The 25,849-nt window shown below is 40.6% G+C and overlaps 1 protein-coding gene across 4 annotated transcripts in view; it reads left to right on the top strand.

The window, feature by feature from the left end:
* LOC121341391 (sine oculis binding protein homolog) overlaps nt 1-25,849 on the top strand; it is a 113,625-nt gene that overhangs the window by 13,490 nt on the left and 74,286 nt on the right. For all 4 annotated transcript variants that reach the window (XM_041414855.1, XM_041414852.1, XM_041414853.1 and 1 more), the window contains exon 4: nt 10,154-10,305. In XM_041414855.1, coding sequence (XP_041270789.1) covers nt 10,154-10,305 — 152 coding nt within the window. The remainder of the gene's footprint in view (nt 1-10,153; nt 10,306-25,849) is intronic.

Genomic DNA, 25,849 nt, shown 5'->3' with positions numbered 1-25,849 from the left:
TGGGCACTACATCAAAGCAGAAAACTTCAGAGTGATGCAAGGCCAGACAAGAGTAACTCTGGGGATGTTTTCTTGGAGTCCCTCGCAAGCATAGGGGGGATGACTTTGGCAACAGCACAAAAGTGCTTCTTTGACTTGAGCAGGCAAATGATTAGACTCACATCATTAATTAATAAGGTGAAGGTTGACATTTTCAGCATGGGGGGCAGACAGGCTGTGACTGACCTGCCACAAACACCAAAGCATTTATCCACGTTTGAGTGGATAAATGAAGTAAGGGGACAGGAGAGAGAGGCAGAAAGAGGCCAAGAGAAAGTTTCAAGGTTAAAATGCTGGGCAGAAAAAGGGATCTTTGCAGCATGCTTTGTGTGGACACACAGAGGGCAAAGCTACATTACGGGTCAGAGAGAACACCAAGGAGCAATGCACTGTAGTGACTGGGAGACTAAAAATTAGGATGTGTCCAGAGTTTGTGAATGGTGAGAAAAGCTTTTAGATATTGTACAGGAGAAAAATCTGCAAGACTTAGCTTGTAGATTAGCTCAAAAGGGAGTGCCCACAGGTGAAAATGATACCTAAATCATGAACCTGAAGGATGGGAAAAGTGGTGCAGTCCATCCTTATTGAGCGAATAATATGGACTGAGCACTCAGGGAGAAATTATTAAGACTTTAATTCTTGCTGTATTGATCTTTAACAGAAGGGTCAGCATGAGTAAAGATGTGTCAGAGAAACAGGCTGAGGTATTCATTTGGACAGGAGTGTAATGGTCTGAAGAGGATAAGCAGATCCATTGAATTATTAGTTGAATAATTTTGCTGATAAGATTCAATACAGGTAAGAGGAAGGAGAGCAGAGCATGGAGGATGCTCACAAACCTGAAGAGAAACAAGAAGGGTACTCTGCAATGTGCACTGACATAGCAATTGCAGAGGTAGAAAAGACACAGTCAGGAAGCCAAGGGAAACAGGATTTCTAGGAAGGCAAATACGATTCTTTATCAGAAACAGCTATCAGTTTGAAAAAGAGGAGGAAGGAGTGCTGATCTAAACTGTCTAGGAAGCTGTCATTGAAGATTTCAGCAGACTAGGTTTTCCTTGAGCGTGCTGGAAAGCTTTGAACAAGTGTCCTGCTTGCAATCATATTTTGGATGACCAGGCTAAAACCTTGAAGCGTTGACAAAATTACCTTTTTTCCCCTCATGCCTGTTTTGCAGTAAAGTGGTTTTTGTTTTGGTGTTTTTTTGGTTTTTCTTTGTTTTGTTTGGGTTTTTTTTTTTAATTTGAAAACCAAGTAATTTTGAGCAGTCTGACTAAAATTTTGTCATCAAGCTGTTCAGATCTCTGTTTTAATCGAATGAAATGTTAGGTTCCAATTTACTTATATGATTCTGGAAAGCATTAGGGTGCTTCTAACCAAATAGAAACAGCTCCAATAAAGGCACTCTCTCCTTGCTGTACCTCATAATTAAACGCAAAAAAGACTGAGTTAAATGCATGGGCCCTATGTGGTGCACTGAGTATCTACAGGCTCAGGTTATGGTGTGTCAGTGGAGGGTGCTAAATCCAGTCATGGGAAGCCTCCACCAGGAGAATGCAAGTTACTCAGATGTGGAGGCTATCTGCAAGAGCCCTCCCCTGATCTGCAGCACCAGGCAGAGACCACACTGGAACAGTGCCCAAATCAAACATCACTTTATAAGTCAGCATCAGCCATCCAGCCTGCATCTAGAAGCATACAAGCAGTCAATGCAGCCTCCAGAGAGTTGCTGTAGGAGACTCCTTGTGGATAGTAAGGGTCCATCTTGCCCAGCTGGTTGGCAACTACATTTAGGCCTGGCTACAGATTCTGAGTGATCTTCAGGGTTAGTCTTGAGTACAGCCTATTGCAACAAAGTGATCCTAAGATTAGTTCTGCTTGCTGTTAGAAGGTTCTTATTTTCTGCACAGCAATGTAAAGAAGGCTGGTGGGGTTTTTTTAAAATTTGCTTGTTTGTTTGTTTGGTTTTTTTCCCCATTTTAAAAGTCTCATAGAAATAATGAGGAACAGAAATGCAATAGCCTGGAATGACCCAGAACTAAAAATCTCCCCACAGCTGTGTGGGGTATATGGCCTTAGTATGTAGTGTGCAAACCTTCTGTTATTCTGCAGCCTTTAATGATAGAGTGCATTTGAGAGGGCACTTAGGGTGACTTGCCATTTTGCTCAGGCAAGTCTGGACAACTCTTGTTACCTGGGATGAAGGAAGGCTGAAATCAAGAGTAGCCAAAGAAGAATGCAAAAAATTCTTTCAGTGCGGGTGAGAACAAGCTGCCTCCTTCCCCTGGCACCTGCTGGAGGCTGTGGTGTCCCAGTTTTCCCATTTCTTTGAGGGCTCTTTGATTTGTTTTGTCTTGTGATCCCCATGGCAGTGCCTTGTTAGGGGGGTACAGCTGCTGGTTGGTCTGTCCTTTGAGCATGAGGGTTGACAAAATCCTTCCCTTTCCTGCCTCCTTCTGTGTACAAGTGATGCAAGGTGTGTGCCGGCTGCTCTGAGCATCCCAAACAAGAACCGGCTTCGTGTGCTGCGAGGGGAGGTCACTGCCAAGGGACACCTAGAAGGGGAGGCAGAAAGCATGATGTCATGCAGTTGAGTGAGCTTTCCACAGAGGGAAAAAGTACAAGGGAAAAATAATGCTCCCTCCCAAGGTTTTCACAAGGTACCGAGTACATTTGGGGAAAGAAAGGGGATGTAAATCCTACAACCCACAGATGAGTGTCTCAGCATAATATTAGGTTCTGAATTATGACTGGAGTTGTTGTACCAGAAGTTATCAGAAACTTGTGAAGGTGAAGGAGGACTGGGCTGGAGGAGTGGTATCTGATGAGGCAAAATGTCTTAAAGGAGAAGCATTTCCAGTGCTGACTTGTAAAATCAGCCTGTGACCTAGGCTGGCAAAGAAATATCAGGTTCAAATACTAAAGTAAGTATTTAGTTATTTTACAGAAAGAAATCAGTGATTTTCTCTGTTATGTTTCTGTGTTAGCATTACTTTAGAATTAAAGTTTATAGGAGATTTTGTAAATACAAGTGCAGATGAGTAACTTTGTGCAACATGTGGGAATAAGCAGAGTTCCTGCCCTACAAACATTCTGGAACAGCCTGCTGTAACCTCTCTCAACATTTAAATTGCATTGGAGGAATCTGAATGCATAAACGACGTTTTAAATGGTATTTAGCAGGCCACTAAAAATCAAGAAATCCAAGATCATCTGTTAAAATTCACTGAGGAATTGGATCTATGACTACAGTAGCAAGAAGTTTGATTCCAGGTAGAACCAAGTAGCAGTTTTCCTTAAGTAAAGACCACATTATCAGATCTAGTTAGGTCTGTATATGGAGGAGACTTTAATTTTACTGTGCTCTGGATCCCTCTTCAGTATTTCACAGATATCTTCTGGCTGCTGAACAGTGTTACAATTTCTCTAACTGCAGGTTTTGCCCTCTGGTAAACACCACTGCAACAAACTCTATAGTTGCTGCTCTTCAAATTATTTCTCTTGTTTTCAGTTTGAAACATCATCAAATTTACAGTGATCATAGGGTTATTACTGCCTGGGTTTTTAAATGCCAGTGGTTGCCAGGATGCCTGCCCTATCTAGCCCACTGTTAATGTCTTTTGCTCTCTGGGGAGGGCCAAGTGTTTCCTTTGTGCTAAAAAGAAAATAATAAAGTCCATGTATGCACCTTAATAGCATGCATTCAAGTATACAGGGAGTTCCCCCTCTGTCAGCTGAAATAGGTGCTTGTTTTGTTTGCATGTTTAAAACCTGCCTAAATGCCAGCTTTTGTGTTATGCATTCAGTCCCTACTGAACTATGCATAAGAATGTACCTCAGCTCATGCATAGAAAACGTAGGCAGGCCGTGGTTCCCCAAAATTATTTTTTCAAAAGGGGCTGGGACATTTTGCTTTATTGGCAGAGTAGTGAACTTGAAGAGACTGGTCCTTAAAAGGAAATGCATTGTAGAGGCTCTGATATTTCCATAGCGATGGCTGCAGCAAGCTTTCCATTGTCAGGACAATATTTTAATCTTCCTCTGGTAGTTACTTTCGTAAGGTGCTTTTTGTACCTTAAGTTTGTCATGTGCCCCCTCTGTTTAGGGGATCAGTGCTTAAGGTGATGTCACAAGGGGGTCTGCAGCAGTGTCTCAGGAGTTTTGTTTCTTCACCTTTTTTAGTTTGAGATTAATTTGGTAAAGCATTTTGGGTGTAAGAAAATTGACTGTAATGGTGATTCTGCCTTACTTGGGATCAACAACCTCAGGAACTACTTGGGGGATGAAAAATCTGAATAAATGCTACTTGGTTTTCTTCACTGGCGATCTGGGATTTCAGGAGCAGCAGGAGAGTAACTCAGAATTATCCAATTCTGAAATCCTGGCAGGTCCCAGTGGAAACAGTGAGCCCTTACTGTTATTGCTGCAGATGCTCAAGTCAAGTTAAGATCTTAAGTCTTTAACAAGGAAGTTTTGCAGCTTTTCATTAGAAAGTAATAGTGAAAGCAGTTAGAATATTTAAAGATATATATACACCAGTGGATTGAGTGCAGTTCCCAGCTCAAAGTAAAAGGGCTATTGTAGCTCCCTACCCAAAAAACCTGGGATCCAAGCTGCCTGTGTGGGATGCAGCAAAGAGAAAAAGAAAGGAAAGTAGTAGTGCAGAAACATGGCTTCTGATAGTGTGATGGAAGGTAACTCAGGCCAGAGATGAGTTGCTTGGCTGGTAGACATGGGAGAGGGATGGGGTTCCAAAATATTTTTTGTGTCAGATCATGAATACAACCACAGTCAAGGTACAGGTTTCACAAAGAGTCTCTCAGTCTCGGTGCCATACTTGAGATCTCAATCCCAAACACTCCATCCTCCTGGTCTTCCTTCTGCATAGCAGTTCTGTGGTTGGGCACCTTCGGGAGAGATGTTACCTTCTTGCCAGAAGAGTTGACTATCTCCTGATGAATTTTTTGCAAGGAAATATGGAAAATAAGGTTTTGAAGTACCTGCCCTTGAATCATCATAATATGCAGGATTAGAACTGTAGCTGCATTTAGTTTCACCCAACTTTTTGAAGCTGGAGTTAAAATTAAAAATGCATCTCAGTTCAAAACAGCATTAGTGGAGTGTTGCAACCTAAAACTTGGTAAACTGATCAGGATTTAACTCCAGAATTGTAGGGATTTTAGGAACATTGTACTAAACACCATAGGTCATGCTGGTTTGCTTAGATAAAGAGTCAGAGCTGTTCATGATGGATTTGCTCCATTGAATTCATTGCATTCCTTCACTTCCCCACACCTCTTTAAATTATGGCTCCATATAAGATCGATTAGTGTAAACTGCTGCTCATTGGGTTTAAGAGGAACAATTTTCTGCAGCTCCTTTACATGGGTTTGAAAGGAAAAAAATACCAAACATTCTGCTTAATTAAGACCTAAAGAGGCGGTGCAAACTTTTGATGATTAATTGAAGCATGCTTTAGACTGATGCATATTTAGTTATTATAATGTGATAATTTTATCTTGTTATACAAACTACTCCCTTTGGGAACATGATTTAACACTGCAAACACTCTGTGTTTATTGCATTGTTCATTATGAAAAATACACAGGATAAAAACCACAAGGAGATGTAACTGAACAGTATCTGTGTGGTGGGTGCAGGGAGTACTCCTTCCACCTGTAATGACACAACCCAGAGGCAGAAAATCACAATATTATAACTCCCACAATATCTCTGCTTGTGAAGAGCTGAGAATTGAGAAAAGTAGAGGCTGGACATTTAGATCTTGTGCACTATGTAGAAAGAGTTTATCTTCTTATCACCTGGTCTAATTAGAGAGGACAGCAATATGTATGTTCTGCTGAAAGCCCTCCTGTTACTATTCAGTTGTGTCAGTCCCATCTCCTCTTTGTCTCACCTGTAAGAGTGCCCATGCTACCTGTCATAAGTGTGACAGATCTGAGAGCATGCTAAACACTTTGCAAAAGCAGGTCATAAAGTTGCAGGCCCAGATGGAGGGCGGNGGGTGGGGAAGCAGTTATTAAGAAGTATTTTCTTTTACTTAACATATTATCTGTGCCAGGACTTGCAGATGATATTTTTGTACTTTACAAACATGTGTCAGCATAGCTATATGTGTCCTAAAAGTGATGGTGAATGATCTTCATCAGAAGAGCTGCTCCAGTGGGAGCTCACATGATGGATGTAGGCATGGTGTCAGGATGAGCTCATGTTACTTTAAGCAGATATGCTAAGCTAGACTACCAGCAAAAGATTGAGTATGAAGAAAGGAGACCATTGCCGATGTAGGAAACTGGTATAATTATTAAGGAGAAGCTTTCTTAGTGCAGTTCTAATCAGGAAAAGGTTAGAATAAAGATTGAAGACAGATAACCAGTCTTAAACTACTGGATTTGAAAATTTCCTACTTGCCTGTGATTTCCTAGCAGCAAGTTCTTCTAGCTGAGTGCTCTAGGAACAGGGATTTTGATACATTTTCCGGAAAGCAGGGCAGGAATCTGGTAAAGTGATTTCAAAGAATTCGGCCTTGAAAAACAAAGGTCTGTGAAAAAGTGAGAGGAATTTTATCTTGAATGGAATGCAAGATACGAATTTCTGGTTTCATATTATTCCAGCTTGTGTTTAGCAGATGACAGCACTTAAATCCCAAGACTCTGTCTTTTCTTATTTCACACACTCTTGATGTCTTGAGGCTACGTTATTGCTTCTCACTGCTGGTGGAAATACATGAAGTAATACTTTCTGCCAATGTTGCAGTCCTGAATTTTGGTCACTAAGCTTAATACACTGTAACAAAACACGCCTATTAGTTCTTTCAGCAAGGTTTGCTCAGATCTCTACCACAACTGGTGTGAAGAAGGAAAGCACATAGTCAGGTTTGGACATTTATCTTTGTCCCCAGTGTCATCTACACCCATAGGGCACAGCTCTGTACTCTCCCAGGCACCAAGCATGGCTTCCTTTCTCTGCTGTTCTTAGCATCACTTGTAGCTGAAAGAAAAGATTTGATTTTGGACAAAGTTTTTCCTCCCTCTGGGCTGGACTCGGTTTGATGGTCCATAGAAATGTGATACTGGATGTTTTCTATTTCACCTGATGAACTGCATTACAAAAAGTTAGAGTTGCATCAAAAATTGACTTGGGCAAGTGTACACCTGAGGGAGCAAAGATGACTTGAAAAGTGATGTATTAGTGTCCTGTCCCAGGAAGTGTGTACTCTGAACCCCCTTCTGAAGTACTGCTGTTTTCTGGCTGCTTCACATGGCCATCCTCAGTTAATCCTTTTGTGGCAGTGTTCCTGAGTCTATTAAATTGAAAAGGCATCTAGTTCTATCATTGCTGTTACCATGAAATGAAAAGGATTACATTGTTTCATGACTAATGTGAGAAAGGAGTAGAATAGAGAAATAGTTTGAGGTTTTTGTGTGTAGCTAGATTATTTCCTTCCCTTTCCCCCATCCTTCTTTCAAAATGATGACCATTATGACTAATATTGATGATGCCTCCTGGATATCACATATCACTTCCTAGAAGTGCCTACAGTGTTAGTTTGTACACCATTCTCTGCTATTTTTTTGACCATCTGATCCATGGACCACGAGTGAAGCCATGCTGCTTCAAGGGATTCTCTGTGAGGTGGTTCTAAAATTCTGCTGGATAGGGCATGGCAAGACAGCAACCTGACACAGAAGGTCCCTCTCCCTCTCCCTCTCCCTCTCCTCTCCTCCCCTTGCCAGGATGTATCTTAGAGGGTCTTTGGTGTGAGGAGGTGAACTGAGCCTGACTGTCCTGCATAACCACCTTCAGAAAAGTGCAGAGAAGTGAATAATGTAGCTTTTCCATGTAAGCAGCTGCTGCTGGTAGCCTGTGTAATTAGAAATAAACAATTGTGGGTCTTTCTCATCATCTATGGGAGGCCATTCATGTGAATTAGTGAACAGGAATTGAATGACAGCTGAGGTGTTCCCCCTATCAAATCACTCATGAAAGACCCTTAGAATCCCAGTGGTGCATCTGTGTTGCCCCTTAAAAACTGTGCCCCAGACAAGCTAACCTGCTTCAAAAAGAGCTACTTCAGCACCTACTTTGCCAGTGAATTCTCTTTCAGCTCTGTAATATTATTTTTTCATTTATGAGAGTTCCTTTCACCAGAAATGAAGGCTATTAGAAAGGTATCACTGGTAGATCTTCTCTTTTCCAGAGATAAAATGCTTCTTATCAGTAGGGGAATGTATGTTACTGTTATCTGAAACAAGAGTCTGCTGTCTGGTTCCTTTGATTCAGAGGATCTTCTGTTGTCCTGGTACATTCAAAGGGGCAGGTTCAGTCTGTAAGGAATTAGTTTATTATGGTGCAAAAGTAGCTGAATCAGGGTGCCTTTGTAAAAGATAAGTACTTCAAATGACTCAGGACAAGAATGGGGGGAAGAGCTCTAGGTCTGTGCTGGAATAGTTGGCATCCTGGACAGGACCAGTCTGCAGAGAAAGTGGTGATGACCCCCATGCAAAACCACCACAGCAGCACCCTGTGTGCCTGGCTGATGTTACAGCCAGCTCAGGGCAGGCTTTTTGACCCTAGAGATGGCTAGTGATAATTTTGGCCAAATTGTTTTGATTTCCTTTCGTGTTCAGCATATGAAGGTGCTTATAATACTGGAAAATCCCACTCTAAAGGGTAAGTGATACAATACATTAAACACAAATCTGTGCTATAACTTGGCCTTAAATATAGGTTTAAAAGTAGACAGTCTGATTAAAACTAAAAGGTCATTATTTTACATTGTAGAATTTTATTTGTAGCTGTAAATCATAACACAATTTGTAGAAGGTAAAAAGTTATTAAACTGGCAGTATTTATTCCAATAAGGTGAGTAAAATGCAGCACGTAGTTCTGAGTTATGATAGTCAGGGAAAGGAGCCAAATCACTCTGCTAAAAATTAGTTTGCCAATAATTTTACAGAACGATGACAGCGTAGCTTCAAAAACAAATCCTTTATAGGGAAATAGGATGGCTGCATGACAGAATCTCTAAGCTATGAATTCTCCACAGCTCATGGACCAGGAACTGGTTTAACAATTAGTCTCCAGGGATGTTTTTTCCCAGAAGTTAGACAATGGCTGCTGTCTGTAACTGAAAGGTCATTCAGTATCATAAACTGGACATAAGAACTGAAGAATTCTGAGTTTTAAGTCAGAAATATTCCTGCAAACTTATTGACTTGATCTGTTCAGCAGGCTTAACTATTCACTACTCTTGCCTGTGAAGCTGAGGTGGGAATGATGACCACAAAAGGATATTGCAAAAGGATATTTACGTTAGTAAATAAGCTCTGTGGTATTTTTACATGGCAGAAGGCACACATGCCACATTTGTAACACATGTTAGAGAAGAGCTTGAAAGAGGCTTGTGAACTCTGCCTGAATTAAAATTTGACCAATGAGCATAATGATTGAAAAGTAACCTAGCAGATTTTGCCACAGTGCTGCAACTTCTGCCTTGTTCAAGTCTGTGTTTCTGTGACTGCTGAATTCACACAAAAACTCCCTGTTTTGTATGCTAGTCATTTCAAAAATAATACAGAAAAGGGGTATTTTATGTTCCTTCTTATTTAGAAGAGGGCTTGTGTTAGAGACCTGCCTTGGTGCAGCACCTTCTGGATGTGTTTTATCTCCAGCTTGCTGAGCAGAGCATCTCAGGAACTCACTACAGCAGACTGTAAGTAACAACAGAACAGCACTACCCACTAAACCTTCAGTCTTGGTTACTCATTTAATAAAGAGTTCTGCGCTCTTAAGGGTGCTAAAAAAGTTCTTGAGATTTCCAGACATTTTCAACAGTGCACAATATTTGAAGCTAATCATCTTTTCCAGCCATTTTAGAAGCTTTGCCAGGCTGCTGAGTCTGGCTGGCACAGGTCACCGGCTGCCTGAGGATGAAGCTGGTGGTCACAGGCAGGCACAGTTCTGCTCTCTGACAGTGAGGGAGTTAGCAATAAGATGAGCTGGTGCTGCTTGTATCTAAGAGTAAGTGTGCAGATGTCTGAGGAAGGTGTTTGCATCTCATGTAAACATTGTTCTTATATTTTTGTTGTAGAAGATGATGTGTCAAATGTACAAATAATGTGTGCCTGGTGCCAGAAAGTTGGAATCAAGCGCTATTCCCTGAGTATGGGAAGTGAAGTGAAATGCTTCTGCAGCGAGAAGTGCTTTGCAGCTTGCCGAAGAGCATATTTCAAGAGAAACAAGGTAAGAGAAATAAGGAAAGATGTAACCTACATAGACATGGCTTTAATCAGGCCCAGCCTGAGCCTCATTTAGCATCTAATAGAAACTCTTTTGTTTTCTCTGTTTCACCTAGTCCCACCACTTTCCATCTGTATTGTCTGTTGGACTGTCAGCCCTTTACTAACCTTCTTTCTTTCAGTTTCTCTCAGCTTGATACTTGGGGTTTGTGAGGGTCAGGAAATTTAAATACTAAGAAGCATTAACATAAGACTCCGAATTTGGCCTTAGAAACTCAGGATACTTCCTACACATACACAACTAAGAGGAAGTATCAAAGAAATTAGTAGAGAAAGGTTGTGTATGACAGTGCCACCAAGTCCCGTGGCACTGGGATCATGGCCAGTGGGTAAATGCTTTTAGGGCCTAAGTCTCAGTCCCATCACAATACTTTATCACTGCTGCTAGTGAGCTCTAGTTTCATTCTTTAAAAGTATATAATTTTTATTAACTTATCATTGCTACAAAATTCAGACACTATACAGTTTTTGGGTTGGGGTAAGCAATGTTAGAACATCTAGAGTAACGTGAACGCCCCTCCTACTCAATTTAAATTTAACTCCATCTCAAATTAGAAGCAATCCTAATATTGAATGTCTACAAAAATTGCTGTAATCACTGAAGCACAGTGTCTGAAAATGCCCTCTAGGTTACTTCAGCAGCTGTTTTTCTACAGCAGTATTTGTAGCGTGTCATTTAAAGAAAAAGAGAGAAGAAACACCTCAAATTTTTAGTTGTTAAAAAAGTAACTGTGTCCTTTTTGTGCTTAACAGTGTGAGCCTCTAGGTGACTTTATTGTCTTAGAAATGTTTATCATTCATAAAACTCTTTACATTTTGCCCTCCTAAATGATGCCATTTACCCTCATGCTTCAGGCCATTCCAAGCCTGTCTAGTTCAAACTGACTTCAGGTCTCTAAATCTGGTCTTTTACATCTGTCATAATAACAAATAAGCACATATGGTTTCTAGACTTAAGATGCAATGTTAGAGCAAATTAACCTCCTTTATAAATTTGGGTCACATCGTCCTAAAAAAAAAAAAAATCAAAAAAACAGCCTGAAGAATTAGGTTGCAAAAATCAGTAGAGTGGAATTTTAGTGGCAGTCTTGGAGAATCAAGCTCATAGTGTCTACTGGAGCAGACAGGCAAGTAAAAGTCACATGAGTATTCTGTGAAGAGTGTTGTTTACATTCTTCTTATCTAGAAAAAGTGTAGAGGAGGGAAATACGTGCTCCTTAGATGCTCCTCATTTGAAAATAAACCCGCACGGATGTATGTGCATGTGCACATGTGCACTTCTGTCACATGCAGTTCTGTGTGCCCCACAATGTGCAGGACACAGTCCAGACACTCTGGGCTGACAGGATACAGATCTCCATCAGCTGATGCTCCTGCACTTCCAGTCACAAATTGACATGGATAAGATACTTCCTGGAAATGGAGGCATTGTCAGTGATCCTGGTTAGGTGGTCCTGTGTGGCCAGAACCGATGAATACCAGATAATTTGGGAAACCTTGGAGAGGCAGATGAAAGGACTTGATGTATTCTTTCTCACCTCCAGCTTAGATCCTGAAATAAGAGATTTAGATCTCCACTAAATGAAAATAAATGCATGTTAACATAATGCATAGATGTACTTCAACCTTTTAGTAACCCATTAGTAGTAGAATTCAGTAATAGTTTATGACCAAGAATTCAATCAGTGAGGCAGTATATGAAAAAAGTTCCCTTTTACCTGACTTACTATTTATTACCCTTGTGCTTTATTGGAGGCCTCCTTGTCCTTGTATTATGAGAAAGGATGAATTAGAGCTTCACATTCTCCTTGGTTCCCTTTCCTACACCTCTGTTAGCTTCTTCTGGGAGATGCTGAGTATTTCCATCCAGAAAGATGTCTGTATTCATTATTTTTCTTTTGTATAGACGCACACACACACACACACATATACAAATATATACACTTATACATGTATAAACACAATAGATGTTCCTAATATTTTCATATAGCAGCATATCCCAGTGAAATGTCCTATTATTCACTAAAGAGGTTTCAAACTAACAAAATGTCATGTGGGAGGACTTGGCAAAACATGGTGAGAAAACATTTTCATGTTGATTGGCTCTGTTTCAAAGCTAAGCCAGTGAGTTAAATTTTCTTTCTCTTTGGACCTGTGGAACCTGGAATTTCACAGGATTTGACTGAGCAGAGGAAATCTGTAGCTGCCCCTTGCATGTATATTTATGGCATTAGGTGATCTGGGGACAGAATATTTAGGAAGTGCTGTTGTTAAATGAAGACAAGCACAGTAGAACTCAGCAGACCCTCACGCTTCTGGTTTTGCACTTCACCTGTTAGTAACAGAGTGGAGTCTTGAGGAATAAGATCAAAAGGACCAGGATGCAATAGCTTCAGATTTAACTGCTGACCTTTGCTCTGTTACTGCTATTCCAACAGCATACCTGTCTTCTCCCTGACTCTAATGCTTATTTATGTATTTTAAGGAGTTATGCCACTCTACACTTTCTCATTTTTCAAACAGAGGAGCAAAACAGTCACGTTTCACCTGCCTTATGCATGTTTTAAACAGGGATCTCTGCCACAATATAGTGTTGTATTACATTAAATATGAACAGCTGCTGCATTTCTGGGAGCTGATAGGACTTTGTGGTCACTTTATTTAAAGCTTGAGTTTCCTAATGGATCACATTAAGCAGTCTTCCCTCCCTCCCCTAGATAAGAAGTGCTGTAATAAGTGCTTGCCTGGGATGATAGGACTGTTTAAGCAGTAAAGAATTAGTCATCACTAATGCCTCAAAACAGCACTAAGTAATGTTGTGAATTATCCATCCCTGAATGACAATTGCTGTGTTCAGAATGAGGACTTCTGTAACCATTCTAATAAAAAAAAATCTTTTCCCATGCACAGGGCAAATGCACACTACAGTGCTGCATGCCACAGATTTCCAGCTGGGAGAAGGCTTGGCATGAGCCCACCCTGAAGTGCCCTGAAAGTGCTCCACAAAGCCCCAGGTCAGCTGGGCACTGGCTGCTCCCAACTTCTAACTCCTTCTCAGCCCTTTCCTGCACTAGGTTTGGCAAGAGTAGCAATACACTGGAATAAGCTGGTACCTTCCTGGCCTTGGGAGCTTTGAGCCCAAGGAGTTAAGTCCGAGGTGCCTATCAGGCTTTCCTGCCTTTTGTCCTGCTGGAGTCTTGTCTATTTGTGCTCTGGAAGCTGGGCCCCTGTGTCCTCTGCATCCATCCAGGGAGCTTCATGCCTGGAATGGGAATTTTGTAAGGAAGAAGTTTGATGCAACTTTAAGTTGCTTTTCTTATAAGAAATGCAAATTTTGCTCCAGGTATTTTAAAGTCATGACCATTTAAAATTATATCAGCCAGCAGCCATGCCTTGCAGGAATAGAAATATATATGTTTTGAAATTATAAATGCTCCCCCAACAGAATAAGTTTATCTAAATTATTAGTGATAAATGAACAAAAATTTGAGGCTTTTACCCCATCAAGCAAAACCCAAAGTATTTAGACAAGATACAATTTAGAAAGAAACCGAAAAATAACACCACTGCCACCCCCAAACAAAACTAACCCAAATCTGCATTCCTGCTCCTGTTCATCCAGTTTGCTTGGTCAAATGCACATAATGAATATTTTATAATGACAATGTGTTGTGTGTGATAATACCGATTAAATGGAACCATTGCTGGAAAAGCGACCATTTGGGACTAATGTTAGTACCCAAAGATATAAGATTTGGATGCCTCCCTCTTAGATTTGATTTTAGAGGCCAACTAATACAAAGTTAAGTACCAAAGAGTCACGTAAGGGCAAAAAGCACTAGACCACTAAGTTTCAGAATATGAAATTTAAAGGGAACGGTTGGACTCATAATTTCATCCAGTGAGTCTGAAGCTTGAAAAGATTAATTTTGAAATTAAATTGTTTGACTCAATGGGTCAGAAAACAAATTTATTATGACCAAATAGCCAAACATAGAACTAGGACTGACTTCAAAGAGGCTATAAACTCTGCTCACAGATATATTACAGAGTAATTTACTTGATTTGACTAAGACTTTGGAGGCATAGCGACTGCAAGGTTCTCAGGCAGTATTTTATACTTGACCATGTCCCTGCTTCACACTGCCTCACAAATAGGAAGAAAGATAGATGTTTCTGTTTACAGAGCAGTCCAGTTTCATTCATACTAATAAACAAAAAGGCATAAATCAAAAAGTAAAAGTAAGCTACTCTGAAGCACCATGAAGATGTAAACAAGGATGACCCTTTTCTCCCTGTAAAGTATAGCGATGGGCAACACTGTGTGTTAGTAGTGCAGACAGGGAGTGTGGTTCAGGGTCCTTTATCTCATCTGTGTGGCAAAAATGAATGTGAACTATCAAATGGAGCTGTAAGAAGTCATACACATTTATTTAGTTCTGAGTTCTGTTGCATTAGGCAACTCCTCACATTTTCAAGCTATACTTAAGATGATAAAGAGCATGCAGCATCATATAGCTTTAGTGCTCTTGGCTGCATAATTTTTTGGTTAATTAATATCTATCACTAAGTGATAATGTGGACATTTATATACAAACACGTGCTATAAACTGGGAGTAAACAGCAGCTATCATTCCTCAGAATTATTACTGAGGATTGTCAGAGAAAGTTCTCTTGATTTCAAGCTTAATTGTGTGGCGTAACAGTGCATGAGAGATATTTAACAATCTCACTGTTAAGTCAATGAGTAATGGCAGAAAAAAAGCTACTTTCATCTCTTTCTTATGCATCTACAAAATTTAATTTGTAAAGTGATCATTATTCATTGAAATTCGGAAAATTGCTTAGAGCAACTTGATGCAAATAACGCTCTGACCAAAAAAAAGAAAGCTTAGCTGTTTCTTTAGACTCCCCTTCTATAGTTGAAACACATGGGGCTCTGAATAGAAAATCTATTTCTCCTAGAGATTTAACTTGCGTTAATCAGGTGTTCATAAAGGTCAGCGCAGAGCAGGTGTCCCTCCATCTTTGCTTGCAGTTGCCCATATTTGGTTCTCTGGAGCTGTAGAGAAAATCAGGATTCAATAAACGGTTCACAAAGCGCCGTTTGCGTAGAACGTGCGTGCGTGTATTTGTGTGTGCACATCTGCGTGTGTGTGTGCGCGTATCTGCCCCGGCAGCCAACTGAAAAGGTTTCCTGCAAATTCTTGAAGGTGGAGGGGGAAAAGACAACAAACATCTCCATAGCTGTGATTGCTTTGTTGAGAGATAAATGAGCGCTGATGAGTGAATGCAGATGAGCCGCTGAGTCTGCAGGGGAAACAGCTCAAGTGTGGGGCACAATTGCGAACTTCTTTGAGGAACTGGCTGGAGAAGGAGGGATAAGGAAAAGAGCCTCATTCAGAAGATGTTTTTAAAGTTTGTGGAGGGTTGAAGGCTGCAGATAGTGACCAAGAATCTGGAACAGAGACTGAAATATTAAGAAAATCCTGAGGTGTGCAAAAAATGGGTGGCATTGGTCAAAAGAAGATTGGCAGCTTTGTCTTGCTGTCATCAGCTGGCCTGGTTATTTACAGGATGCTACACCCAGAGATCTCATGGAACTGCTTCCCTAAACCAGAGCTACAATTTTTCGTGCTTAGAAGAGGCAAATGAAATTGGAAATTAACCTACTGAGGCCATCAGTCAGAATATCTTGCTGCTCACCCACAACAAAGCAAAATGTATCGCCATTGCTAACAATGAAATGGGCAGCAGCACCTGACTGATGCCACCAGTGACTTAATGAAGGGATCTGGCAAATCCAGCATGCTTGTCAGTTTGCAAACTCAATGGACATTTTAATGTCCATCTGCTGCCGTTTAATACTATAAATTTGAATCAAATTCCCATTGTCTGCATTACGAGCAGGTATCCAATCCAATTAAAAGGCGTGTTCACTTTTAATTTTAACCACCGTGTCACATTACACCAGTCGTGTTGCATTCTGGCTGCTTTGGTTCTATCAAGATGAATATGCTAATTACAGCTGCCTCTTGGGGGGCAGGCATTTGATTCAAACAAAGCTACCAGTTTATGTGAGGTGTCCTCACATCAGTTTTGGGCAGCTTCAACAATTACGCTTTTCCTTTTTCCCAGAAGCAAGTTTTGTTTACATACAGATGGCACAACAAAAACCACTAATTGTGTTAGGACTTGACTGGAAATGCTTTTAAGTTTCTTGCACACTGGGTGAATGCAGTTTAGAGCAATGATTTGGATTTAAATAGATGTTCTGACACCTTGGTATTGGAGAAGTGAAAGAAGTTGCTACCTGCAGAGTGACTGAGGGAGAAATATGGCCATTAACCATTTTTCTGGAGGTTACTAAGAGCTTTACTGAGGTCTTAAATCACTCAGGATGAGTGTTTGAAGGGAAGAGGAGGATGCTAGAGGGTAGCAGACATTTTACTCCTTTAAAAATTTGGCAAGATAGACTTCATGGTCTGCATCCATGACATTTTTACATCACAAAGAGATTTTAAATTAAAGAGTTTAAATGAATAACAATAATGCATTCAGAAAATAAGCAGATATTATACACACCAGTATTTACTTTACCTCTGAACCCCTTTGGTTCCAACCTATGTGAGCTAGCCAATTGCTCAAAAAAATGTTGCTCTCCTCTGTTTCATGTTTCGGCTCAGATTGCCTTAGATTAACCTTGGCTTTTATGAAATTAGGCACCTTTCAGCTTTTTCAGATGCTCAACACAGAATGAGCATCAAGAACAGTCCTTGTTCTGACAAAAGCTTAGGGTAGATCTCCAAAGTGAATCTAATTTGCACAGACTATATTTGGTGCCACTCTTCCCTTTCTTAATGAACACATCAATCATTAATACTAATATGAGCTGGGCAAATAAAGAAATGCATATTAAATGTTTGTTCAAAAATATCATGACATTTGAATAAATTATTGCCTTAATGGCATCTGTTCATTTATCAGTCAGCTCATTAACTTAGGGAAATATTGAAAGGGAGGTTGAGTATTTTTTTCACTCTATATATTTTTATTTGAAAACCAAAATTAAGCAAATATGGTTTTCAAAAATGTGTTTGGATTAGGAACAATGTTGTGAGCAACACCATTCGTACACACTTCTGAAAGGGTGTGTGGAATACAGAAATTGGAATTAACGGCGTAGTTTAATGAGGCAAAATTCCACCCAGGCAGGGTAGCGTGGTGGGCAGAAGTAAAAAACCTGAGGGGTCCAGCTGAAGGTGGAAGGTAATTTCTAGTCCTAAAGTGTCTCAGGAGATGACATTGCTGTCACATTTCACAAGTGGCAAAGTAATTTGTGCAGGTGAGGCAGCAATTCGGTGTTGTTGCGACATTTCTTGTCAGCTGACAGTCTGTATTTAATCACTCCATTACACTCCCAGTGTGGGGACTTTCCTCTCCATCAGCCATAGGAATCTTGCAATAAATTCAAGGATGAAACTGAGTCAGACCAAGGGAGTAAATCACGTTGTCTATCTTTTTGGCCCCTTCTAGCCAGGAAAGTTTCATCCCTTTAGGTTTGTTTGGAAACGTCTGCTGGTTTATGGGAAGCCTGGAGAAACCCTTACACCCATTAACCTTGAGTCTGGCCTTGTGAGTTTAAATGAGGCTAGGAGAGGCCAAATGGATATAACTTATAATCTGCTGGATGAACAGGAAAATGTACTACTGGGGATTGTTAGTTGAAGTCAGTTTCTTGCCGTAAATCAAGCTGTGCTCACTGTGCAGGCGTTAAACTTGATGGAAGAATGAGGTGGGTTTTATAGAGCAAAAGTCTGAAAATGTAAAATGTCTTTCCAGTAGAAAATTGTTTCTCCAGTAATGTTTGATCACTTGGTGACCAGATAAATTCAGTGACTGGCTGTGCTCTGTCAAAACCCCAAGCATTTACAGCTCACCTGTTTGAATTTAAGTTGAAAGTCAACATATGTTGTGGGTTGTCATACTTGATGAAATTTTGTATCTTAAATAAATGTACTCATCTGTTTAGTAATATTTAGAAACCGCCATTTGATTGGGTTCAGAGGTGGGGAGCATGTGTCTTCAGCAGCTTTTGGTTTATTTACTCTCCAGCCTAAGAAGCAGGAGGCCAGACCCTGCCTCTGTCGCACAGAGGGGCTGGCAGAGATGCTCAGGCAGGAGCCAGTCCTTTGGCACATGTGGGATGAGGGGGAGACGTGGCTCTGAGCATCTCTCCAGCCCTTCTCCAGGCTTTGTGAGGGAAAGGGCCTTTAGTGGGGCATGGCAGCCTGGTGCAGGTTTCCTGGCGAGTGTGGGAAGCCACTGAGGACTCAGCATCTCCATTAGACTGGCCAAGTGCAGTGATTTTCCTCTTACCACATGGATGGATGCAGCACTGCAGTGTCCTGTGTGCCTATGGACCTTTTCTCCCTTGGAATTTGGAGTCTCAAATGAAAAGGGAAATAAACCTGTTGAGTTAGAAACCAAACAACTCAGTCTCAATAATTCTTTATTATTTTTAATTTAGCCCCCAGGCTTTCACAGTTGTGGTGCACGGTGGTGCTAAAAATTAGGTGGAAGAGTTCCTAGAACTAGAAACATAAGTCTTAAAAGATTAATCTAGAGATTAAAGCAGTGCACTGACATTTAAATATTTATGGGGAGAAAGGTTTGAATTCTTTCATTGTGTACTATTAAAATAATGGTTGACTTCGGCTATTGTTGAATGGTCCAGTCTCATGCCTCCTTTTGCAGAAGCAATTAATCAATATCACTGCCTTGATAAGGCAACTCCCTATGAGTTTTGACTAATGTACAAGCATTAAAAGAACAAGTAGCTGTACTACTGACTTCAGTGTGTGAAGGTGATAGCTTCATCCTGAGGAAGAAGGACCAGGAGCTCTGAAAGAGGAGGTTCTGAAAATACCAAGGAAAAGAGTTAAACAAGAAAAGGTTTAAAAAGGGGGAAAAAAGAAGCGTTGAATCTCTCTGGAGGCTATTTAAGAACACCATATTAGATGCACAGATGGTATGTATACCTCTGAGCAAGGAAAAGTAGAAAGGGGAGAGTAAATCTGGCATAGTTAAGTGAAGTGCATAAGCTTAAAGGGACACTGTCAACTTAAAAATCACACTTTTACTGGAAAATTTGTTACCTACTACTGTTACAAACAACACCTATGATTACTGTAACTGAAAGATGAGACAAAAAACTCCCTCTGCTTTTTTGTGTACTTTCTTTGGGCCTGATCCAGATTCCATTGGCATCAGCGGGTGACATCCCACTGCTTGCAATTAGCTTTAGATCAGGCCCTGTGCATATTTGCCCTGTACATTGTGTACATGCAATTCAATTATTTTGCATCTGGTCTGTTTTCCTATTGTTTCTGTGGTTTTTCACACAGCAAGAGAGGAAAAAACAATTTTTTTCCAAATTGGAAGTGTGGTTATTAAATGATGGAAATGCCACCGGGGTCCTAGGCATACATGTAGCAGAAATACCAAATGTTTTGCCTTTTTAAGACAAAACACTTCCTTCAAAACATTTGAAAAGATGATCAATCAGTTATAGCTAAAGGTTCCCGAGGTGGAGTGCAGAAGTTATCTGAAAGGTGCAGGTACCAGGCAGTGTAGGAAGTATAGAACAAGTGGCTCTGTAGAAAACAGAAAGCCACCTGTAAGTCCCCTGTGCCTGTAAGCGGTCCAGCCATGGCTCTGACCTCTTCTGAAAAAGTGGAATAGCAGAGAAACAAAATTAAATTTCTTGTGTCCATCTTCACCGCAGAGGGTGATGAGGAAAATCCTGTCCCAAGGACACTATCCACAGGAAATCAGAGTGTGGCCTTATAACAGAAATTGCAGTCTCTTAGGATGAAGTTACGGAGCAACTTCAGCAACTCGAGAGCAGTAAATCACCAGGAGCAGATGGTGCTCAGCCGAGTGTTCCTAAGGAAATAAAAGTGTGAAGCAGCAGAGATATTGACAAGGATCTGCAATATATCATTAAAACCAGCAACTGTTCCTGAAAATTTGGAAGTCTTTTGTATGGTGCTTGAAAAAAAACCAAAACAAAAACTAAAAAAAAAAAGAAAAGGAGACATAAGGTTACTTTCTTCTTGAGCGCAGGAAATGAGAGTTCCTAAATAATTTTTATCAGAATAAAGTTAACTTCAGTTAGGCATGATCTGGCAGGTTGTAACACTGTAAAGAACAGCTGGGATATAATTTTTATACACGACAGCCTTTGGACAGAGATATTTAGGTAGTTATTTGGACTCAGGATCATGTTTGCTGGATAAGACTAGTTGGTTTTGATGTGTTATTTGTTGTCTATGGATAGTTTGATGCCCTCCATGGAAGTAGTGAATGCAGCATACCTCAGTCCATGTTTTCATAGGAAGCTGGACATTTAAATAAGAAACTACTTGCATTGAAAGGGGCTCAAGTTTCCTGCCAAAAGAAAAATTACTTTATAATGCTAGGAGTGTCTTTGTATGTGCTACACAAAATTTTAATTCAATTTTCTTGAGAAAAATGGATTATTTTTTAAGAAAAAAATTGCAAGTTCCAACAAAAGGCAGATACTCGATGCACAAACCCACTCAAGCACATTCCTGTTTTCTGCAGTTATACCACATGGGAAAGGAGTAAGAGACGAGTACAGAGGTCTTGCCCAGCAAACACGGCTAGTGTGTACACACGCACGGAAATCAGCTGAGGGAGGCAAATTAGACGTTCTAATGGATTTGAAATTTAGTAAAGCACTTGAAATGGCGTCTCATGAAAACTTACCCTCAGATTAATTCAAATTACTTTGGATGTGAACACTGTCAAGTGGCCTGAAAACAGGCTCAAGGAATGAAGTAAAGGGTGGTGATAAAGAGCAGCATATCAGGTTGTGGATAGAGAAGTGCCAGGGGGACTTTCGTGAGGTTGGTCTTGTTTCATATTTCATTAATGATCTCCAGGAGAGAACAGAGAACAAGTTAACAAACTCTGCAGCTGAGCTAGCAGAAGTTGCAGATACCAGACAGGACAGAAAATAATTCTCTGGAGTAATTAGAAAGAATGAAAAAATCCAACTTGTACTTTTCCAAAAGCGAGATATTATGCCAAGGGGGGACAAAAAAGCAACCTGAAAAAAATATCCTAGGGGAATGAGTGAAGCTAGACAACAGCCTGAAGCTGAGGATAGGAGAAGCGCAATAAGCTGGATGATGCAGATATAATGGTAGTTAAATGGGCAAGGGTCTGGGGTGGTAGAGTGTGGAGGAGGGTAGTTGGGTGGTTGCTGTAATGTGGATAGAACAAGGGGTGGCAAGATTTGGAGAGAGTTTGGATGTGCAGAGTTCAGTGATGAGACGAATCAAAGATGCTTTAGGGAATATGAAAATGTTAAGCCTGTGGAGAAGGAGGAGACGGCTGGACCAGAGGTTCATCTTTTGCCGTTTTGATGTATAATACTATGAGGTGTTAACACTTGTAGCTGGGGCCTGAAATGAGCTGGTTTGCTTGGGACTGACTAAGCTGGGAAAAGCAAACACTAGTAAATACAGTGGCTGGCACTGGCAGGGGGATACATACACTGTCCTCTGTGGATTTTCTGTCTCCTGCAGAAATGAAGGGATAGCATGCTTGGATTCAGCAGGAGCTATTAATTCCCAAAAGTACACCACCCATTTTTAGACTCAACTGTTACAAATAGTTAAAGGCCTGAGTGACAAGCTGCTGAAATAAACAGGAGTGCTCTGTTTGGAGTAGCACTTGAACTGGTACTAAAATTAAATGGTGTAGTTGCAGAGGTTTGATAAAGCTGATTACTATTAGCAAAGTGTATAGCTGAACCAAGTTAAAGAGCAATAGAAACCAAATATCATTCATGAGAGATGATGCCTGACGTGTCAGCCCCAGATGCATCCTATAACTGTGTAGACTACAGGATATTTTTCATTCCTTCCTTCAGGTATTGGCTGTTCTCAACTGCAGTTTGCCAGATGAGATGAACAAATGGGCTGATCACTGTGGTGAGACCCATCTTCCTAATCAGAGTGGCTGCACTGCTGGCACAGCAAGCTTGAAGGGCTGTGTGACATAATCCAGAGCCCTTCTGTGACATAGTCCATAATCCAGATCCATTAACGTGTCCCATTTGGTTGGGCAAATACATAGCTGCTGTAAACAGGCATAGCTTTATTAAAATAAACGGGGCTACTTGGATCAGCAGTAATTTTGGCCCAATGTAGGAGATCTAATAACACCATTTAGTTCTTACTGGGTCTGCAGGAGCAGTAGGTTTGGTATAGTCTTACTGGGGAGTTTTTTGTTAGTATCACTCCAATGAAAATGTTTTGTCTCACTTTCAGTTATTCTCAAGTCTCTCTTAAAAATTTTCAGCCTTCATAATGCAGTTGTCAGGGTCACCACACTGCTCTTTTGGAGTATTTTGAAAATGTCAATATTTTCTAGTATTTGCTGTTGGTGAAAATATGGAAAGTGTAAAAGACTTCTTATAAAAAGACTAAAGCAGTATGTGAGGTTGTGTTCAATCTCACACAGTAAGGGCTGTTTTTAAAGAAGGGTCATGTAGAGCTCTAATTCATTATATCTGGACATCTCGGCATAAAATGTAATGTGTAGCAGCTTCACTCTCCTGCCTGATCCAAAGAACACAGTAGAGATATTACAGCATTTCACCTAGTTTGTAAGTTGTTTCCTAAAATTGATTTCCTAAAGACAGCTTACAGCAAATGTGGTTATTTTGAGCTTTCTATTTCTTCAGCCTTGGATTTAGGCGTTAATAACTCAATACAAATTGCAGAACAGAATATGCAATAGCATGCTGACCACCAGTTTCAAAACGAAGTATTTTGGTCTTGTGAGTGTCAGGGGCAATATTTCCACTGGAGTCAGTAGGATGAGGACTGAATCACAAACTTCAAGCCAGTGGTGGCATTACAACAGGAAAAATGAGGAATTTGATATTTGTGCTCTACAACTATAAGTTTTTGCTGGTAAAGCTGTATAAGGTATTTTAAATTTAACCCAATTTGTATTAAATAATATAAAGCTCAGGTCTGCTGCAGTTAGTCTGGATAGTTCTTTATGCTCCAGTAGCCCAGGGCAGGGAGATAATGCATGTTTTTTCCTCCTTTACCATTCTGCCTTATCCTTTCCCTTGCTTTATTAAATGGAACCTTTCTAGCCTTCACAATACAGCTGCCAAACTTTTAACCTCTCTTTGGCTATGTCTTCCTACATTTCCTTTCCTCTTTCTGCATTTTCATTGGCGAGGTTAGGATAAGGTATGGCATTTTCTGTTCCCTATTGTGTTCTGTGTCTGCAGCATGTCTTATATTGTCTTAAGGATATTTTCTTAGGTTGCTTTTTTCATTGAAAGGTACCGAGGAGAGGAGATTCTCCGTTTTGTTTTTTCTCTGTGCCCTTAATGGGGTTAACTTACCACCCCATTAAACAGTCATTTCTTATGTGCAATTGTGATTGCTGGAATGTAGGTTGCTATTATTAATCATCTTTCCATTCTTGCTGTTACATTAATCATGTGAGGAGACATGGGCGTAAGTTTGGATCCAACAGGATGACAACTTCTTGTTCGTGGTGATCTGAAATTCAACCCGTGAAGCAAAGAATGACTTTTACAAGTCATTTTCATGTTTGCCAGTTTTGAAGGCAGCTCTGTGCCATTTTGCAGTACTCCATGCTAATTATGACCCGTGTGGATTTAGGGATTTCATGAATAATACAAGAGAAGCAGGAGCAGTTGGGGAAAAAAAAAAAACCCACCCGGTTTCACACGTTGTTTGTGTCAGGGCTTGGTGATGGATTTACCCTCAAACAGAGTCAGCACGAAGAAGACATTCTGGTTTGCAGGGCCTCACACTGCACACGCAGGAGTCATTTCAGTTTTGCACGCACGGCGCTCTGGCTGCTCTCCCTTTGTTTCCAAACCGCGCGTGCTCTGCCGCATACATGTGCCCTCCCATATTCCTACAGGAAATCTACTTTCACGCCCAGGAGGGAAAAAGTCTAGCATGTTTGCTGCGTGTTCCTTCGGGAAGCAGACGAGCAAAGAGGACAGTACAGCTGTAGACATTCTGCACGGAGATAATCAGTGCCCCAGCAGGAGCACCTTCTCCACACAGCTGTACAATTCCCTTTGCTCCCTAGAAGGCACTGCACCCTACGTGCAGTTTCCAAGCTACATTTAACACAATTGCCCATCAGCACTTAGGAAGCAGTTACCACAGAAACCCAGCAGAGACCAATTAGTCACATGATTAAATTAATTAAAATAACCCAGGGTATCTGCCATCTTGCTTCTTTCTGCTATGCATAGCGCATGACCCAGGCAGAGATGTAATTGGGTAGCATTATTGTGCCTTTTAATCCTAGAATCATCTTCATACTGTACCGTAGGTGGTCTTTGATTTTTCCTTTTCCACGGGTCTACATAAATCCCCTCCCAGAGATCTATCTTATTCCCCTGCTGCAGAGACGCTTTATTCATTTTCTGGAGATCTGTGTTATTACACAAAAAAAATTCTCCAGCCTCCTCAATAAGCCAAGTAGTATCGAATTTACAAAACATCAGATTTAACAACAGCAAGATTTGTTATGTTTGGGATAAGAGGATTTGGAAACATTTTGAATTGCACAGCTAAGACTTTTGGAGGTCTTTAATGACAGCTCTAACAATACTTGCCAGGGAGAGCTCTGTAATATGTATTAGCACTTGACCTGAGAATTGTAAAGCACTAAGAAAAGACTGTATGTTGTGTCTTCATTTCACAAGTAATACTGTTACTGCAGTGGGGCGCATTTAAGTGGAACAAGCTGTCTGCCTTGTAATTCTGCTTCCTGGGAAAGGCAGGCAGTTTGGTTTCCTCCCTCGCTTTTGAAACCTAGAAGCACACAGTCATATTCTAACTTAGTAAATCAGTGCTTTGTCCTTGGTCGTTTGGCTGCCCTGATAATGGCATCCCCTGAATATCCATGTCAACTAGGGTTTTCCTCTATTATGTCAGTGTCATACTTCTGCATGCACACAAATCATCTCTACCTGAAGCGGCATAAAACACAGAACATTGCAATTTCCATCTCATCAGAGATTTGCTGGTGACTGCTCTGAAGTTACCTTGATCCGTAGCACCAAAAGAAAAGGAAAATTAATATTATTTCTGGCCCCAGAGTAGAGAGCAGCTTGCCTCTCCAAAGCAGATTCCATACAAACAGACTTGACAAAATAGCATGCATAAATTACACGGCCCTGATGCATTAATTCGTGCCTAACAGAGCAAGTGGCAACAACACTACATCTACAATGGGTGGGTATAAGATGGAAGAAATGAAGTCTGTGGGTTAATGTATAAATAATCAACTGTTACGGAATTTGCAAATATTATGGAAGAAAACTAGCAGGTTTTGCGTGTGCTGTATTGCTAAAGTGCAGTGCACAAACACATTTGCCA

This window comes from Onychostruthus taczanowskii, unplaced genomic scaffold (assembly GCF_017590055.1).
Source record: "Onychostruthus taczanowskii isolate IOZ18803 unplaced genomic scaffold, ASM1759005v1 scaffold48, whole genome shotgun sequence".
NCBI lineage: Eukaryota > Metazoa > Chordata > Aves > Passeriformes > Passeridae > Onychostruthus > Onychostruthus taczanowskii.
Note: the sequence above shows the minus strand (reverse complement) of the source record. Positions and strands in the feature narration are given on the sequence as shown.